A 20035-nucleotide genomic window follows, 5' to 3' on the forward strand; every position below is an offset into this window, starting at 1 on the left:
TTGTGGGTTGCAAAAATTGGTTGATAGGCGGAGGAGGGGAGATATGATTGAGACATTCAAATTACTGAAGGGTTTCTATAAAATTAATTCAGAAGATATTTTTGAGAACAGGGCTGGTTGTGGGAGGACTAGGGGACATCCATGGAAACTGGGCAAAAGTGTGGTTGTAAAGGTGTTAGAGCTGGGTTCTTTACTTTTAGAGTAGTGAATGAGTGGAATGCGCTCCCTGAGTCTGTGGTGGATGCTGTGACAGTGAATGAGTTTAAGGCGAGGTATGATAGATACTGTATGAATGTCAAATAGTTGTGATGAATATGATTTGGGGCCTCCCTCGATGAATCCAATGACTCCCTGGAGTTGCCCGTTATAATAGTAATAATAATAATAGTAATCTTTGTTATATTCCCATGATTTCATAACTATTTTTCACAAAGTGAAAATCCGATCCTGAGAGCCTCTATTTGGCCCGAATTCAGCTTGTTTTTCTTCCACAATCCTTCTCAACCGTTTCTCAAGTATACTGGCATAAATCTTACTATGAACGCTCAGTAGGGAAATATCTCTGTAATTCTCACATTCAGTTTTATTTCCCTTTTTTATATATGGGTACTATGAGAGCTCTTCTCCAATCATCAGGAATTTGTCCCTGTGTCCAAGCCCTCTGAACTATGCAATGCAGCCACTGTAAGACTTTTATACTTCCATACTTGAGCATGTCTGGTCAAATATCTACTCCTGCTTGTCTTTCCACATTTCATATTTTTGAAGGCTTTTTCTACTTCAAGTATGGATATGTATTCCTGACAACAGCCTGGTCAGTGTTTTATACCACTGTACTATCACTTATTGTTTCATTTAGTAATTTTTTAAAGTAATTACTCCATACTTCAAGGATATCTTTTTCTCCTGTTTTCATGTGACCTTTATCATCTCTAATTCCTTTTACAACACTCTTTCCTCTATTTCTGAGCTTCTTCGACAACCTCCAGTCTTGCCACCTTCTTGATATTTATTTTCTATGTTCTTACCAAACTCCTCGCATGACTTTTTGTTTAGCTAGTTTTACACAGTGTTTAGCTTTCTTACATTTGTCTCTGTATTCTCTAAGAGCACAAGCTGACTTATTTGCCAGGAACTTTTGATATGCTTTCTTCTTTTCCTTCACTGCTTGTTTAACTTCCTGTGTCCACCAAGGAGTTCTGATTTTTCTGTCCTTGCAGACAATCCTACCACATGCCTCCCTGGATGAATAAATCAATGCTTTCTTCAGGGCTTACCACCGAATCTCCAAAGTTTGGTTCCTGTTGTCAAACTCTTTCATTTTTACTTGAATAATGTTTGTATATTTCAGTCTACAGTTCACATCTGAGAGTTGCTGAACTTTTATTCTCTTTAAAACTTTCTTACATGTTATTCTTTTCAATATGAAATTCAATTTTATCCTGCTCAAGACTAAATGGTGATTGCTTCCCATTTCAAATCCTCTGTACACGCTAGTGTCCTGCACCAGAGAGGAAACATCAGGGCGCTAGTGTCCTTGGTGAATGTGGCGGTCGTATTTAGTTAGACTAGAAAACATGTTTTTTAAATTTAAATATCGTGTGGTTTTTTGTCTCAAATTGTGCTGCAGTTGCGCATTGGTTAGATACAAGTGTCCTTCAGTGGTGTTATTGTTTGGAACTGTGTTGTATATATTGTGTTTTTGCTGCCGCTTGTTTCACTACTTCAACGTGTAAAGATGGCGTACAACAAGAAACGTACGTCAGTTGCCCAGAGGACTTCAACTTCTACACGAAAGGCTGGATCAGCGTTAGATTTTTCGCAATGGATGCATTGCGGAAACTGCTACATGTATGCGCCAAAGAATATGAAGGATCAGTGGTCGGTCTGGCTAAATGAGAAGAACGAAAATGTCGACGTATGTGAGAAGTGTCGGGATAGGTTGGAGCGTTTAGGAATGGAAGCTGACATCGTGACCATAGCGGAAGAACTTCGGTGGGAGTTCATGAAAATGAAAAATGACCTTCATTTTTTGCATGAGGAATTGGAAGTGCTCAGTAAGGAGATACTGGAAGTTAAAACTGAGTTTAATTTGTTAAACAGAGAAATTAGGACTATAGAGATTACTTTAGCTGAACTAGCTAGAACAGGATTACATATGGGTGAGTCTTTGGTGAAATGCAATAATAAATAGTATGGGAGTGATTGGGAGTCAACAAAATAAAACCACAAGAGGTCTAGAAGAAACAAGATGTCATGAGAGTGGGGGGGGGGGTAGGTAAAAGAGCGTTGAGTAATGAAACTGGGATAGTCATGCTGAATAGCGTAGAAAATGAGTCCATGAGTGACGCCTGTGTGGACTTGAATTTAGTTAAGAGTGATAAGATATATGGTGATTCTATGATTAAGGGTATGGAGAGTGGTATGCCTGAGGAGTGCTTGGCTGGTGGGACAATAGAAAGAGTGGCTTTAGTAATAAAGAGATGGCATGATGCAGACAAGATGATAGTTATGGTGGGTACAAATGACCTCGGTGGTGGTATAAATCGGGTAGCAAAAGATTTAAGAACATTGTTAGATATTGTGAAGAGGAAAAGTGTCAATGGGAGGATAGTGTGTGTGTGTGCTGCCTTGTTTTGACAATTACGAGTTAAGTAGACGAGTGATGATAATGAATGATATGATTGCAAGAATGTGCAAAAAAAGAAGTCTGGAATTTGTTGATGTCTGGATTGTGTTTGAAGGAAAAAGACAGTTGTATGCTAGAGATGGGCTGCATCTGAACATGGAAGGACATAAGCGATTGAATAAGTTACTGTTTTCTGAACAAGTTGAAGTAATTGGGTAGGGAAACTAATATTGAAAAGATTGAGTGTAAGAGAGAGAAACTTTAGTAGCAGTGATTGTATATTTATTGATCCTTATTCGCAGAATAAATTGCAGAAGAGAGGGAATAAAACTCAGCATGGGACTACTGAAATTAGTGACTTGTATATCAGTTCTAAAGCCGGTACAAGAACTAGAAAGAATCTGCAATTTTTGTATACCAATGCAAGAAAGATTTGAAATAAGAGAGAAGAATTTTTGGCCTTAGTCAGTGCATTCTCACCAAAAGTTGTAGGCATTAGTGAAACTTGGCTGTCAGCAGAAGATGTGGTCACTGGAATTGAATGTGATGGGTACAGTATTTTCAGGGAGGATAGAGAAGACAGAACAGGGGGAGGAGTACTGTTGATGATAGCTGATGTGTTGCAGCCAAAGAAAGTAGTATATCAAGATGATAGACATGTGAATGAGAGTTCATTTGAGGCGGTCTGGTGTGAAATAGTGACCAATGCAACCAAATATACAGTTGGATGCTGCTATAGGCCAGGGGGGTACAGGGGGGGATATTGAATTCATGCATCAGCAAATTAGTGCAATGAGTGCAGGTTTAGTGATTATTATGGTGATATCAATTGGAAGGAGGAAATATCTCGGAGCAGAAAGGAAATGGAGTTCATACATCTTCTACAAGATAATTACTTGAAACAGCACATAACTGAAGGGACACCTGGTTATTGGTTCAGAGGATATATGCATAAGTAAGGTGGCCTCTTTACCTCCAATTGGTGAAAGCGATCATGTGGTATTGATTTGTGAGGTTGCAAAATCTGTGGATTTTTCTGTTAAGAAGGGGTATATACGGAACTACAGGTTAGGCAATTATAACAAGCTTCGGAGTGAGAGTGCAGCCATCCCATGGCAGAACATATTGCAGGGGAAAGATGTTAGCAGTGCATGGGATAAAATCAGCGGGTATCTGAGGAAAGCAATATTAGATTGTGTCCCCATGGTCAGGAAGACAAACAAGGCAAGCGTTAGATGGATGAGCAGTAGTATCAAGCTTGATCTGCAAAAAAAAGAAAATGTTATGGAGAATGTACAAGGAGAAATGTGATCAGTACACCCATGAGCAGTACAAGGCTCAAGCTAGGAAGGTTACCAGCATAGTAAGAAAAGCTAAATCTGAGTATGAGAAGACCTTAGCCAATGAGATCAAGGGTAATCCCAAAGAGTTCTTCCGCTATGTGGCAAGTAAAAGGAAGAATGACTTTGGAACGATAACTTTAGCATGTGCTGATGGTATTGAAGTGACAAAATGAGATGTAATAGTCGAGTTACTGAGCGATCACTTTTCAAAAGTCTATCACCCAAGTGAGGATATCTCTGTACCTGTAGCAACAACTAATGTGAAAATTGAAGCTAAGAAATCAGAGGTATTTAATATATTGCAAAATTTAAATGCAATATAAATGCAAAATACAAGGAACTGGCTACACAATAGTTTTTCTGGATTTTGCTAAGGCTTTTGACAGGATACCCCATGGAACATTGTTACGCAAATTAGAGCAGATGTGAATGGATACTAAATTGGTGATATGGATAGGAGAATGACTCAGGGAGAGTTACCCGAAGGTGGTGTATGGAGGAGCAGAGTCCAGGATGAGGCATATGACCAGTGCTTGGGTCATTGTTGTTTAATTTGTATATAAATGATATAGGAAAATGGCTTAAAGGGAGATATTCAGTTGTTTGCTGATGATGCAAAGTTGGGTAGAGCAATAAAAAATCAAGCTGATGTTGAAAGTTTGCAGGATGATTTAAATAAGCTGGTAGAATGGGCAAAAGGTAATGGATGTCAGTTCAACGTAGAAAAGTGTAAAGTGATGCATTTTCGGATTAAAAGATTACCAGCTGTGTACTACATTGATGGAACAGTTCTCCAAGAGATTGATGAGGCTAGGGACTTAGGGGTGTTGGTAGATAGGGAGATGAAGTTCAGGGGACACATTGCTAAGGTGTCCAAGATTGCACATAGGATTACTTGGATGTTGAGGAACACATTGACATCCAGAGATAAAGAGGTTATTATTCCCCTTTATAAAGCGTTGATACTTCCACATTTGGATTACTGTGTTCAGGTCTGGTCACCTGGATTCCTTGGAGATGAGGAGTCTGTAGAGAGGGTTCAGAGAAGAGTGACGAAGTTGGTTAGTGATGTAAAAAATGCTCCCTACATTGATAGATTGAGAGCTTGTGGATTGCAGATGTTGGATGATAGGCGGAGAAGAGGGGATATGATAGAAACATTTAAATTACGGAAAGGTTTTTATAGGATTGATGCAGGGGAAATGTTTCAGCTGTCTGATAGTGATGGAAGAACAAGAGGTCATCCTTGGAAAATAAAGAAGAGTGTGGTCAACAAGGGTGTGAGAACAAGGTTTTTTGCCTGGAGGGTGGTGAATGAGTGGAATTCATTGCCTGACTTAGTTGTGAGCTCTTTGTCTGTAAATGAATTCAAGAAGAGATATGACAGATATTTTTTTTCTAGTTTGGGTCTCCCGCGATGAGTTTACTGACTCTGTGGAGATACTCGTAATAATAATAATCGTTATCAACAACATAGTCAGTGAGACTTTTCTTATTCCTTGCATCTTCTCTCCATGTGAATTTGTGTACATTTTTATGTTGGAACATGGTGTTAGTAATAACCAGTCCATGTCCTGAGAAGAAATCCAGCAAGTTTTTGCCATTATTATTATTAGCTTTGCACTTTTCTCCAAATTTTCCCAAAATATTTTTGTGTCTGACAATCATTTCTTACTCTGCTATTTAGATCCCCCCAAAAAGGACCAACTTTTCATTTTTCATTGTGTCAGTTGCTTTCTCTAAAGCCTCAAAAAATTTCTCCACTTCTTCCTTAGCAGAACCTTCTGTTTGACCATAGGCACAAATAAGTCTCACAGTTCCCCATTCTGATATTTGCCCCCATCACTCTACTTGAAATTGCCTGCCATTCAAGAAGATTAGCCTCATATTTAGTGTTGAATACTATGGTTACCCCTTCTTTTCCATTATTTTCATTGCCTGATTATAACATTTTGTTATTTATTGCTCAGAAAGATCTCGCCTGTTTTTGCCTTTTTTGTTTCAGTCACCCCTATTATATTGATCTGGTACTTATCCAGTTCCTCAGCTAACTCCATTTATTTGCCATTCAGGCTTCTTATGTTGATAGCACCAGTCTTGAATTCTGGTGATATTGAGTTGGGGTTTGTTTTAGAGTTTGTTCGAGGTATGATAGATACTGTGAGAATGTCGAATAGTTGTGTGCACATGATGTTTAGGGCCTCCCTCGATGAGTCTAAGGACTCCCTGGAGTAGCCCGAAATAATAATAATAATAATAATAAAGTAGCTGACATTTTGCTGTTTGCCCTGATTCCCTGGTGAAAGCAACGGTGGCCTTGTTTAACCGGGCGATGCCCCAGCTGATATGAAATTCTGTCATGTTGTACCATCATTTAATATTGTAGTTTAAGCCAATAAACTTTTTAAATCCCAAATTGTCAGTGCATCCTCGTTCATTCAGTATCCAGATAGATGCCTAACAGGGTGCACCATGAAAAAGATTGGACATTAGGTCAGAAGTCCTGGTCGGTTCTCTGCATTCCTTTAAAAGCTATGTGGAGGTCTCCTCTCAGTTATACAGCTTTGACAGTTATACAGCTTTGACCCTGTCTCATTATCCATCTAATATCCTTTTTCGAACTCTACCCGGCCTTCTCTTTCCAATTGGATTATATTTTATTATTTGTTTAGGATATCTGGTGTTGGCCATTCGGTGTACATGTTCTGTTCGTTTTTGTTTATAATTTTTTAGTTTTTCTTCTGTTGCTTTTGTTTTTAATTCTTTTAATTAAATTGGTCTAATGTGTATTTTGTGGTTCTTCTCATAAATTTCATTTAACTTGTTTGTTTATTGCCCAAATTTCACTTCCATATATTTCACCACTGCTAAAGTATTGTATATTTTCAAGTGTGTTTCTTTTTGTGCAATATTTGGATTGAGTGTTCTATTTATCAAGCCTATAATCTCTAAAAATTTTGAAGTTTTTAATTTTGTCTTTTTCTCCTTCATATAATATTTCACATCCAAGATAAAGTATTTATCTGTTCTATTATTTTATTATTAATAACTATTTTACTTCTAACTGGAGTTTGTCCACAAAAAACTTCTAATCATCAAATCCCCATACATTTGCTACTCTCAGATCATTTGGTAATTCTTTCAAATCTTTTATCCTATTCTTCATCACATTAATCTCTTACCTCATCTTTACCAACTTCACTTTGAATCCTTCAATTACTTTTCCACTGTTGATTACCCCATTCACAAGTTTCACTACCTTGCAAGTCCATTGTCTTACTGCTTACTGCTGCTAACTTGGCACCAGCTATGCTCACTTTCTTATTATGTGCCTCCACTTACTTGCCACTATCTATGCACACTGCCTTACTACTCAGTGTCGCTAACTCAACATCACTTTCATCCACTGTCTTACTGTTCAAGCACTGAACCATACCGTCAACTCTGCTTATCCCTTAGCTACATCTATGATTTTTTGTTAGCTACCATTCACATTCAATGATATTTCATAATCCATAATAATAATATTCATATGGGGTTTCTCCCCCATCCCTTTGGGGAAGGGTGGCAGGTTGAGCCCTCCTAATGAGGAATTAAGTATATATATTTTTTATGACTGTAGATCCATATATGTGTGTGAATATGTATCGCATTCACTGGCCCAGTGAAGAAATCTGTTTCTTCACTGGGCCAGTTTGCCTGTTTTGAGGGACAGAAAACATGAATTTCCTAGTGGACAAACCCTCTACCTCCATACGAGACAGGCTAACTCATGTTTAGTCGAAAGAGACCAGATAAAAGTTCCTCACGTCATAGACAGGAATTGAACCCAGTTCTTTCCGAGCAAACAGTTTCTTCTATACTAACTGAGCTACTTAGGCTCTCTCTCATAATCTATAGGCATGCTGTTCTTCTTGCACGCACTGAACTCTCTCATCTCTCCTATTAATTTGTTCCACATAAACATCTTTCTCCAGGTAATATGTATCACATTCATGGCACGGTACCATTTTCAAAAAATCTATGCCGCTTGTATTCGTCTCTCGTGCCAATCTGTCTCACTGCCATTTTAGTCATTTTCAATGCTACACAAAAGAAACACAAAGAAATTTAATAATTATAGAATTTTACACTAAACACTGTCTACCCATCACATCTATCATATACTTTATTTAAATAACCAATTAGCACTATTACCACGCACAAATTTAAACTTATCTTTTCACAGCTATCCCAATGATTGAAGCCAATAATTTTTTGAACGTTCTATAAAAATGAAATATATATGTTAAATCATACTTATCACTTGTTTATTTATTAATTTCTCATGTGTCTCCACTCTTATATTACTCTGATCCATTCCATCTTAATACCCTCTCTATGCCGTCTGACATCATATCAGTTGCTTTGATTGAATACAGGCACTTAATTTGTATGCTTGCTGATATCTCTGTCAACATATGCCTTTGTCTAGAAGTAAATAACTTCCTATATCTTCACAAGAATATTATAATTTGCAATTTTCTTCAACACTTTCTGTGCTTTATCCAAAATTTAAAAAGAATTCTAACTTTTCGAAGCTGTCAGAAACCATAAAATCTCCCATCACACATAAAAGTTATCTGAATGCATCTACCACTCGTTTGTTGGAAGAATAATAAGGATTGTCTAGTATTCATGTTAAATTCATGACTGATAGCAAAGGATTCATCTTCTGCCTGCTGATCCATAATTATGTTGTTCATTTTCTTTTCATTTTAATTACTGTAGTATAGTCATGTTATAAATAATCACAATAAAACATTCTGGAACAATAATAAGGATTGTCTTATTATTGTTCAAATAAAGTTGTTTATTTGATATATTGGGTTGAAAACTCACATAGTACTAAATTTTATGAAAATTTACTTTTCCAGTTTTTGGGTATTTTTCCACCAAAATTTGTGTCTAAGAAAATTACTATTAATTCAAGTTATATTTTCTTTATATGTATATTTATATATATATATATATATATATATATATATATATATACAGGGTGTTCGGGATAAATTTGACATATTTATAATTAATTATATTTTTCCGTAAGTTACATGTATTAACACACACTTCTCTTCATTTAAAAGTTTGGACCCTTCTTCATTCATATACAAGATGTCAGAAAGGATGGATAGCTGGAACCCACCTGAATCATGGAAGAGAATAACTTGTATCATGATGATTCGTGCCCGCCATCAAAATAAGGATATTACGACTGCTGCCCAATGCTCCCTGAATACAGTAAAAACAATCAGGCATGAACTAGAGACTTGCAATGGTGACTACGAGGATGTAGCAAGAAGAAAGATCCCTAGCAGACGATCTGATTGCGTTCGTACAGCAGAATTCCTCGCAAATCTGCAGGAACAGGTGTTGAAGAACCCTGGCATTGGAATTCGGGCTTTGTTCGTGGAGTTGCTAACTGTAGTCAAGCCCTGGATAACAAGGGTAGCCAATGGTAGGCCGTATGTATGGCAGCAGGATTCGGCCCCTTGCCACACCTCTGGGAAAAGTCAAAAATGGTTGTCTGAAAATTTCTACGACTTCACCAGTCCAAATGTTTGGCCTCCAAACTCCCCAGACCTTAACCCCATGGATTATTTTGTATGGGGCGCAGTTGAAAAAGACACCAATCGCACTTCCAGTAATACAAAAGCCCAGTTAATGGATAAAATTAAAACAGTTTTTGCGGCCCTTCCCAGGGAGACTGTAGCATCAGCTTGTTCGAGGTTCCGAAGCAGAATTGAAGCTGTGATCGATGCTAATGGTGGTTATTTTGAGTAAATCTTGTTGATAGTATTGTAATTAACTCTGCCTGTAATGTTTTTTTGTCAATTCATTAAATTTAATAGATACAAAGAAGATTTTCTTTTTCCTTACGAAACTGTCAAATTTATCCCGAACACCCTGTATATATATTATTATTATTATTATTTTTAGATCAAGTTGTGGTATATACCAGATGATGGTCTTCATAAATCTAATCTAATTCATCCTGTAATGGATCTCCATGGACATAGACGAAGAGTAGGCTATATTGAGTGGCATCCAACAGCAGAAAATATTCTTTTTAGTGCAGGATTTGATTATGTGGTGAGTTTGTTTTTATTTTAAATATTTACCATTTTATATAGTCGTTTAATTTTTGATTTTTCCCCCCCATATATTGTGGATATTGTTAGTGTTTAGGACATTTTACACTTTTAATATATGTAGAATTATTATTAATTTTATTATTATTGCACAGAAATTTTCATGGAGTTCAAAGACTTATCATAGAAAACCTACACTCAACATAGCATCTGTCATAACTCTCCTTAAATGCATTGACTGACAAATCACTCAACAGATTCTGCCAACCAATTCCACTCATTTGCCACTCTCTAAGCAAGAAATCTGTTTTTTCCAACCTTGCCTGCAACACTCTTACTCAATGTTCAGTGATCCCTAGCCAATAGTACCTATTATGTATATCTGTTATACAAAGTTAGTAAATTAAGACACAACCTGTTCTTCACAAAGCCATTACTTGTTCCTCTCTCCATAGAATATCATGCACTTATCCATCCATACTTGATTCTTTCACTAACTGTTCCAGTATATTTACCATAATTCCAAAGATAATGTTGTCTATAATTTACTACCTCAGTCTTAGAGCCTCTTTTATGCAGAGGAACTATGTTGCCATTGTTCCACTTCTTTGGCAAATTATCATATCTGTGGCTTAAGTTAAATAACTTAGTTAGAAGCAATTCCAATACATTTCGACATTCTTGTAATATGCAAGCAATTGTATACGTTTCAAATATCTCTTGACTGTCTTGCATGCACTGCTAACATTCTCAATTTGCAGATTCTTAGGCCAAGGTTCTACATTTCTTTCTTTCTCTTTTTATATTGATTCCATAATAAAAGGTCAAAGTATGAACACATCAGTTTTCTGTGTGGAGTGCAGTTGAGTATTGAATAGAAGTTTATTGACATTTTTCTTGAAAAGTTTCAGGTTTTAGTTGTTAGTGAATACTTCATAAGGAAGGCTGTGTCAGAGGATAAAGGAAATGGATGGAATGATAGAGAAAGAGAAGCAGGTTCAGTGCATTTACAGTTGCACTGAAAAGGGATTTTGTATAAAAAAAACTCTTGTATTAAAAAGTGTATCAGAAAGTGGAGAAATGATAGTTGCTAGTTCAGTGAAGCGGTGACCATTGAAATACCTGTAGATGGTTGGTTGGTTTATAGTTTATTTGGCACAAAAACTACAAAGGTCATACTGTGCCATACTAAAGGTTACAACATTAGCATTTACAGAAAATTTTAAACAATATGTCTGTACAAGAATCTAGTTCCACAAAGCAGCATCTATAGATAAACGGAACTGCTGTAGAGGATACAGCAACAGACAAGGATAGAGGTTATTACAGTAGTGCAAAAATAGTTAACAATATAAGTTAATACACAAAATACAAAACACTAAGCCAAGGAATGCAGTATCTACATATATGTAAAATTATAATAGATGCTTTTATAGCAGTACAAAAATAGGCAAAAAGGGATTATTATATAATATGCATGAATGAAAATTAAATTGGGGTGCTTAAGGGTAAGCTGTATAACTGAGAGGAGACCTCCACATAGCCTTTAAAGGAATGCGGAGAACTGACCAGGGCTTCTGACCTAGTGTCCAATCCTCACCTTCTAATGGTGCACCCTGTTGGGTATCTACTTTGATACTGAACGAATGAGGACGGGCTGGCAATTTTGGATTTAGCCGACCAAATTGTATTCTTATTGGTTAAACCAAAATAAAAAATGATGGTACAATATGACAAAATTTCATGCTGGCTGGGGCGTCGCCCGGTTAAACAAGGCCCCCGTTGTTTTCGCCAGGGAACCAGAGCGAACAGCGAAAAGTCAGCTACTGGAACAAATCTGAAAACAAACCCCAACTCAACATCACCAGAGTTAAAGATCGGTACTTTCAACGTAAGAAGCCTGAATGGCAAAGAAATGGAGCTAGCTGAGGAATTAGATCAGTACCAGATCGACTTAATAGGGGTGACTGAAACAAAAAAGACCAAAACTGGTGAGATCTTTCTGAGCAATAAATACAAAATGTTATATTCAGGCAATGACAATCAAGGAAAAGAAGGAGTAGCCATAGTATTCAACACAAAATACGAGGCTAATCTTCTTGAATGGCAGTCAGTCTCGAGTAGAATAATGTGGGCAAATGTGAGAATGGGGAACTGGACAATGAGACTTATTTGTGCCTATGGTGCCACAGAAGGTTCTACTAAGGTAGAAATGGAGGAATTTTTTGAGGCTTTAGAAAAAGCAACTGACACAATGAAAAAGGAAAAGTTGGTCCTAGTTGGGGATCTAAATAGCAGAGTAGGAAATGATTGTCAGACATACAAAAATATTTTGGGAAAATTTGGAGAAAAGAGCAAAGTTAATAATAGTGGCAAATATCTGTTGGATTTCTGCTCATAACATGGACTGGTTATTACTAACACCATGTTCCAACATAAAAATGTGCACAAATTCAGATGGAGAGAAGAGGCTAGGAAAAGTCTCATTGACTATGTTATTGTTGATAGTGATGTTTTCTCCCTAGTGCAGGACACCAGAGTGTACAGAGGATTTGAAATTGGAAGTGATCACTATTTAGTCTTGAGCAGGATGAAATTGAATTTCATATCGAAAAGAATAACATGTAAGAAAGTTTTAAAGCGAATAAAAGTTGAGCAGCTCTCAGATGTGAACTAAAATGTGGACTAAAATACAGAATGATTAATGAAAAGAAAATGAAAGAGTTTGACAACAGGAATCAAACCTTGGAGATTCAGTGGGAAACTCTGAAGAAAACATTGATTGATTCTGCCAGAGAGGCATGTGGTGAGGTTGTGTGCAAGGATAAAAAAATCAGAACTCCCTGGTGGACACAGGAAGTTAAAGAGGCAGTGAAGGAAAAGAAGAAAGCATATCAAAAGTTCCTGGCAAATAAGTCAGCTTTTACTCTTACAGAATACAGAGACAAATGTAAGAAAGCTAAACAGTGTGTAAAACTAGCTAAACAAAAGTCATGGGAGGACTTTGGCCTGAATATAGAAAATAAATATCAAGAAGGTGGCAAAATATTCTGGAGGTTGTTGAAGAAGAAGCTTAGGAATGGAGGAAAGAGTGCTGTAAAAGGAGTTAGAGATGATAAAGGTGACATGAAAACAGGAGAAAAAGATATCCTTGAAGTATGGAGTAATTACTTTGAAAAACTGCTAAATGAAACAAGCAGTGATGACAGCACAGTGATAAAAAACACTGACCAGGCATGCAGTCAGGAATACATATCCATACTTGAAGTAGAAAAAGCCATCAAAGGCTTGAAATGTGGAAAGGCAGCAGGAGTAGATGATATTCGACCAGAAATGCTGAAGTATGGTGGTATAAAAGTCTTACAGTGGCTGCACTGCATAGTTTAGAAAGCCTGGACAGAGGGACGAATTCCCGATGATTGGAGTAGAGCTCTCATAGTACCCATATATAAAAAGGGAAATAAAACTGAATGTGAGAATTACAGAGGTATTTCCCTACTGAGTGTTCCTGGCAAGATCTATGCAAGTATACTTGAGAAACGGTTGAGAGGAATTGTGGAAGAAAAGCTCGGTGAAGAACAAGCTGGATTCAGGCCAAATCGAGGCTGTCAGGATCAGATCTTCACTTTACGACCGAGAAAGCATGGGAATATAACAAAGATCTGTATTTAAGTTTTGTCGATTTGGAAAAGGCATATGACAAGGTGCCAAGAGAGAAGCTATTCAATACGCTGCAGTTATATGATGTGAATGGGGCATTATATCAAGCAATACTTAGTCTGTATTTGAGTTGTAAGTCGGCAGTCAGAATTGAATAATGGGCAGGAAGATGGTTTAATGTTAAATCTGGTGTGAGACAAGGATGTACATTATCCCCTCTTTTATTCATTATCTATATGGATCACATTATGAAGGAGATTGGTATTAAACCTGATATCAAAATTGGAGATGTTAATGTCAGCTCTTTGCTTTATGCGGATGATGTTATACTTCTAAATAAATCCGCTACAAGTCTGCAAGATTCTCTGACTAAATTGAATAGCTGTTGTAATAGATATGGTATGAAGGTCAGCAATAAAAAGACAAAGACAATGAAAATAGGCAGAATCATTGAAGATATCAACTGTGTGAATGGAGAATCTGTGGAACAAGTAAAACATTTCAGCTACTTAGGCACGATTTTTACTGAAGATGGTAAATTAAATATAGAAATAGACAACAGAATCAGCAAAGCTGGTATGATGGGAAGTCAATTGAATAAATTCATATGAAATAAGAGAGAAATTAGTCATAACACTAAATTAACTGTATACAAGACAGTGTTCAAACCAGTTTTAACTTATGGATCTGAGAGCTGGGTCAGAAGTAAAACACTTGACCAAAGACTAGAGACCGCAGATATGAGAGTCCTGAGAAAGATTAGAGCCGTGAACAGATGGCATCAATGGCAATATTAAAAATGAGGATATTAGGAAAGAACTTGACAATTGTCAGCATCCAGTAATGCGTTAGCAGAGCTAATCTCAGGTGGTATGGTCACTTAAATAGAATGGGAGAGGAAAGATTAGCAAAACAAGTGTTCTCTGCCAGGTTGGCAGGAAAACGACCCAGAGGAAGACCAAGATATAGGTGGACTGATACAGTACAAAGTGCCTTAGACGATAGAAATATAAGATCTGATTATGTTGGAGTCTTGACAAGTAACAGACTGATTTGGAGGAAAATTGTAGATAGGAAGTTAGTAATGATGTAATTTTTTCATGTAGTACTGTCATATCTTGTACACCCCTTGAGGGTACATGGCAGGAATTTGATAATGATGATGATGAAAATTAAATTTAGCAATGTAGCATAAACTAAATTTAGCAATACATATAAACAGAATTACTAGAAGGTACGCACATAGACAAGGTGTCCTACAGCACTACATGATTATTCGAAAAATAAAGTAGTAAATAAGATGCATACACAAAATTTATATTGTGCAATGCAGTATCTACATATAAACAAAATTCCTGCAGAGGTTTCAGCAGTACTTAAATAGATAACAATACAGGTTAATATATGTATATACAAAACAAGTCAAGGAAAGCAGTATCTATATATAGTAAGATTACAACAAACATTATTATACTAATGCTTAAGAGTTAGAAAGGAATTATTATACAGCATATAGATATTGACAAAATTACAGCAGGGTGATACAAATATACAAGATCAAAGCTTACGGTAATACATAATTGGTTAGATTTAATCTAATGAATAATATGTATGTATAAAAGTTAAGTTAAGCAAAACAGTATTTACATATAAACAAATTTATAGTCAAATGTGTTTGTACAAATTAATTCTTTCTAAAAAATTAAAAACATCATGCAATTTGCCTGAGTCTGCTAGCATTTCCCTGAGTGTATATGACTTGGTTAGATAGGAAAATTTCATTCCTTTGTCATGTAAATTTTTGACAATCTACCAGAATATGATGAATAGTGAGATGTGTGTTGCATTTTTCACATTTTGGAGGGTCATCAGCTCTCAGTAAATGAGAATGTGTAAGATGACTGTGACCTATGCGGAGCAGCAAGAATAACCTCCTCCCTTCTCTTTGTACGTTGACTAGCATGCCAGTGTTTAATTTCAGGTTTAATGTTATATAGTTTGTTTGGTAATGCTTCTTGCTATGTTGACTCCCACTGAGCAATTAGCTTTGATCTTATTAGCTGTCTGTAGTCTGTATATGGAACTGTCAAACAGTATGTGGAGAAGGTATGAGCTGATTTAGCAGCTGCGGGCTCATTTCCTTTAATTCCGATATGGCTGGGAATCCAGCAGAACTGAACATCAAAATTAAGGATTTTCATTTTGTGAAACAGGTGTAGCACCTCATTAAGTACTGGATGTGGATTATACATAGGAGAGGAGATAGCCTGTAATGAGCTCAATGAGTCTGTATAAATTATACACTTTTGGTAGCAGTTTTCTTTTATATGCACAAGTGCAAGCTGAATGGCATGTAACTCTGCTGTATAATTACTACAGTCTGGTGGGATCTGATGTGAGATAATAATGTCAGGAAACACTGCAGCACAGCCAACAGAGGTATTAATTCTCGAACCATCAGTATAGATGGGTAAGAAAGCAGCGTGTGCTGCTCTGTGTGCATGAAACAATTGCAGGTAAACGGATGATGGGGTATAAGATTTCTGTAGCTGACGAAGTGAGAGGTTGCAGAATGGTGTGCAAACCTGCAATGGAGGAATGCTGTTATGTTTAGTGTAGCTAATGTTGTTAACATTTATACTAACATCTTACACAGTTTCTTTAACACGCATACCAAATGGATGTATAGTAGTTTGATGTCTGTGATATTGAGCTTTCCAATGCAGAGAGAAGATACTATTCCATGTAGGGTGATCTGGGAGAGATTTTATTTTTAGGGTGTAGTTAAGGGATAACTGTTTCTGTCGAAGTAATAGAGCTGGTTCATTTGCTTCAACATAGAGACTTTGAGTGTGATGTGCGAAAGGCACCAGTAGCTATCCGTATACCCTGATGATGGATGGAATCCAACCACTGTAGGTTGGATTCCATCCATTAGTAGAGGATAGAGTGCGAAGGAGGTTCAAAGTTCTTCTGCACTTTTCTCTTAGTTGACGAATGTGTGCTAGAAATGTAAGTTTTCTGTCAAAGATGAGTCCCAAGAACTTGGTTTCTGTAGTTCCTGGAATAACAGTATGTCCCATTCTTAGTTCAGGATCTGGATGATGAGTGTGTTTTTGACAAAACGTGTTTTTTCAAAAAGTGTACACAGTTTTTTGCTTGCTGAAGTTATCTTTCAATTACCCTCATGTTACGTGAGTGACAATAAATTGTGAAGTCATCAACATATACAGCATTGTTTACAGTGGGGGGAAGCTGTTCAATGATTGAGTTAATTTTAATAGCAAAAAGGGCCACACTTAAGACAGAGCCTTGGGGAACACCCTGTTCTTGATGATATGGTTGAGATAGGGTATTTCCCACTCTGACTTGGAAAGTTCGCCTGGACAGAAAGTTTTTAATAAATATAGGCAGGTGTCCTTTGAGATCTAGGTTATAGAGGTCTTTTAATATGCCATATCTCCAGGCTGTGACATAATCTTTTTCCATGTAAAAAGAAACTGAGACAAGATATTCTTGCTTCAGAAATGCATCTCTTATACTAGTTTCTAAACGAACCAAATGGTCTAAAGTTGATCGATGTCTACGGAAACCACATTGTGTACTGGAGAGAAGATTGTTGCTTTCTAAATACCAGAGAAGTCTGGCATTAACCATTTTCTCTAGTATCTTACAAAGACAGCTGGTCAGAGCAATGGGTTGGTAATTATTTGCTTGTGTTGGATCTTTTCCTGGCTTTGGGATAGCATTGACAATTGACTTATGCCAAGAATTTAAAAACTCTTCCTCTGCAAGTATACTATTGTATAATAAGAGAAGAAGATCCATAGAGGATGATGGTAGATGTTTTATCATTTCATAATGGATGTCATCAGGCCCTTCTGCACTAGGGTGAGATTGTAGGAGAGCTCCTTTTAGTTCTTTCTTAACAAATGGCTGATTATATGGCTGAAGAATGTTGGTAGAAAAATTAAGCCTTTCTTTCTCTTGCTGCTCTTTCAGTATTAAACATTCAGGAGAATATGAAGCTGTTGCTGAAATTCTAGCAAAAGTTTCTCCCGAAGTGTTTGCAATAGCTTTGGGATCAGCAATAACACTGACATTATAGTCTAAGGTAGACAAACAATGTGTTCTACATCTGCCTTTCATTTTCCGGATTTTATCACATACACTTTTTAGACTGGTCATTTGATTAATCGATGTAGTAAATTGGATCCATGATTGTTTTTGACTCTGACGTTTTACATAACATGCTTTGGCTTGAACACGCTTGAAAGCTATTAAGTTTGATGTGGTGGGGTATCTACGAAATATGCCCCAACTCTGTGTTGATCTTTTTTGGCTGTCTGACATTCTGGGTTCCACCAAGGGTTTTGATAAATTGGAAACCGAGATGATGTTTTTGGGATGGAGGTTGTTGCTGCCTGGACAGTGCATTCTGTTATATATTTTACCGCTTGATTAATAAGTGATTGACTGATGGCATCAGCATTAAATTTTGCAAGATGAGAGAAAGTGTTCCACTCAGCCTGGTCAATTTTCCATATAGGTATCCATGTGGGTGAACATGGTTCCTTTGAAGACATTGTACAGGGAACAGGAAAGTGATCACTTCCATATATGTTCTCTTCAACGTCCCACGCGAGTAGTGGAAGAATGAAAGGGGAGCAGATTGTAAGATCAATTGTAGAATATGAATGGGTAGGCATATGGAAAAAAGTATTGAGTTTATTATTTAATAGGGAGAGGTTATTATTATCAATAATTCTTTCAAAGATTCGACCTCGTCTATTAGTGTTGGCACTACAGCTTAGAGTATTGTGACCATTACAGTCACCCATCAAAAGTATGGGTTCAGGCAGTTGAGAGATAAGGTTATCAAGATCAATTTCATTTAACTCGGCATTTGGTGGTAAATAAATTGAACATACTGTAATAAGAAATCCCACAGAGAAACAAATCGCTACTGCTTCGAGAGAAGTACTAAGTTGGACCTGATGGAAAGGAATATGACTGCCCACTAGGATAGCTACTCTTCCATGAGCAGGACCACCTCCAGTTCTGTCCTTACATACAACAGTGAAATTCCTAAAGGTACGGTCCTCATCGGGTCTTAAGTATGTTTCCTGTAGACAGAAACAGAAAGGTTTGTGTTTCTGCAACAACATCTTGATATCGCCAATATTCTGGCGAATCCCACGACAGTTCCAGTAAAAATTTTCCTATTGTCTTGATTTTATTGATTTGTCTGGTTTTCGGGAGGTTGAGGGCTTACCTTTGTCAGATTTATATTTATCCTCTGTTTTAGGGAAGTATGGACGGCCAGTGTCCATCTCTTCATCTGGTAGAGTGTTCAAAACATCAAATTTGTTAGGGTCAGTTGGTATGTTTAGTTTGTTTCAGTGGGTACCGAGGTATCCATTTTTTCTGTGTGAGTGTCTGGTGGTTTATCTTTGAGTGATGTCTCCGCCATAATTTTTTTGATAGGTGAGTTTTCATCGAATGGAACTGTTTTTGAAGTTGTCTCTGGAGTAAGGCCACAGGTCTTGTGATTAATGCGCTCAAAAGAGAAGCACTTGCGATCGTAAAGTTCATGTATGGTGAAATTATCAGATGGTGGAATAGACATACATGTTTGAGTTGCTGTTGGCACTTTTTCAATTGTTACTTTTTCAGCATAAGAGGATCGTAGAACAGGTGTAATGGTAGCCAGCTTTCTTTTTGCATCCTGATGCGTTATGTTCTGTTCTGTTTTAATTTTTTGTATCTCTTTTTCATCTTTCCATTTCTGACATGCATGTGAGTAAGCTGGATGATCTCCCTGACAGTTGACACATTTAGCTTTTTTTTTTCACAGCAAGATTTATTACCATGTTCTTTACTACCAGATCGGGCACAGGTAGTAGAACCACGACAGGCAGTTTGGGTCTGTCCATATCTTTGACATTTAAAGCAGCTCAGTGGGTTAGGGATGTACATTTTAACAGGACAGCTAAGATATCCTGCTTTTACAGATATCGGAGGCCTAGGCGTATCAAAAGTAAGGATGATGTTTTTGGTTGAGACCAGGCAATCATCCCTATGTATCAGGATGCGCCTCACACCCATCACTCCTTGATCTTTAAGCTCTCAACATATCTCCTCATCAGGAACATCAAGGAGATCCCATTCTGATATCACTCCTCTACTGGAATTGAGTGTTCTGTGAGGTGTCACTGCAATTTGTATTTGTATTCCACCCATTGTCATTGCTCTCAGTAGTTTCTCGGAAT

At 37.1% G+C, this 20035-nt stretch overlaps 1 protein-coding gene across 4 annotated transcripts in view; it reads left to right on the forward strand.

Annotated features, from left to right (window-relative positions):
- Positions 1 to 20035, forward strand: part of LOC150099115 (coronin-2B-like) — a 565643-nt gene that overhangs the window by 214856 nt on the left and 330752 nt on the right. For all 4 annotated transcript variants that reach the window (XM_090404927.1, XM_090404925.1, XM_090404924.1 and 1 more), the window contains one exon: positions 9952 to 10104. In XM_090404927.1, the coding sequence (XP_090261053.1) occupies positions 9952 to 10104 (153 nt within the window). The remainder of the gene's footprint in view (positions 1 to 9951; positions 10105 to 20035) is intronic.

The sequence above is a fragment of the Typopeltis vanoorti genome, chromosome 15 (genome assembly GCF_054136105.1).
Source record: "Typopeltis vanoorti isolate ZY-2024b chromosome 15, IOZ_Tvanoo_1.0, whole genome shotgun sequence".
Classification (NCBI taxonomy): Eukaryota; Metazoa; Arthropoda; class Arachnida; order Uropygi; family Thelyphonidae; genus Typopeltis; species Typopeltis vanoorti.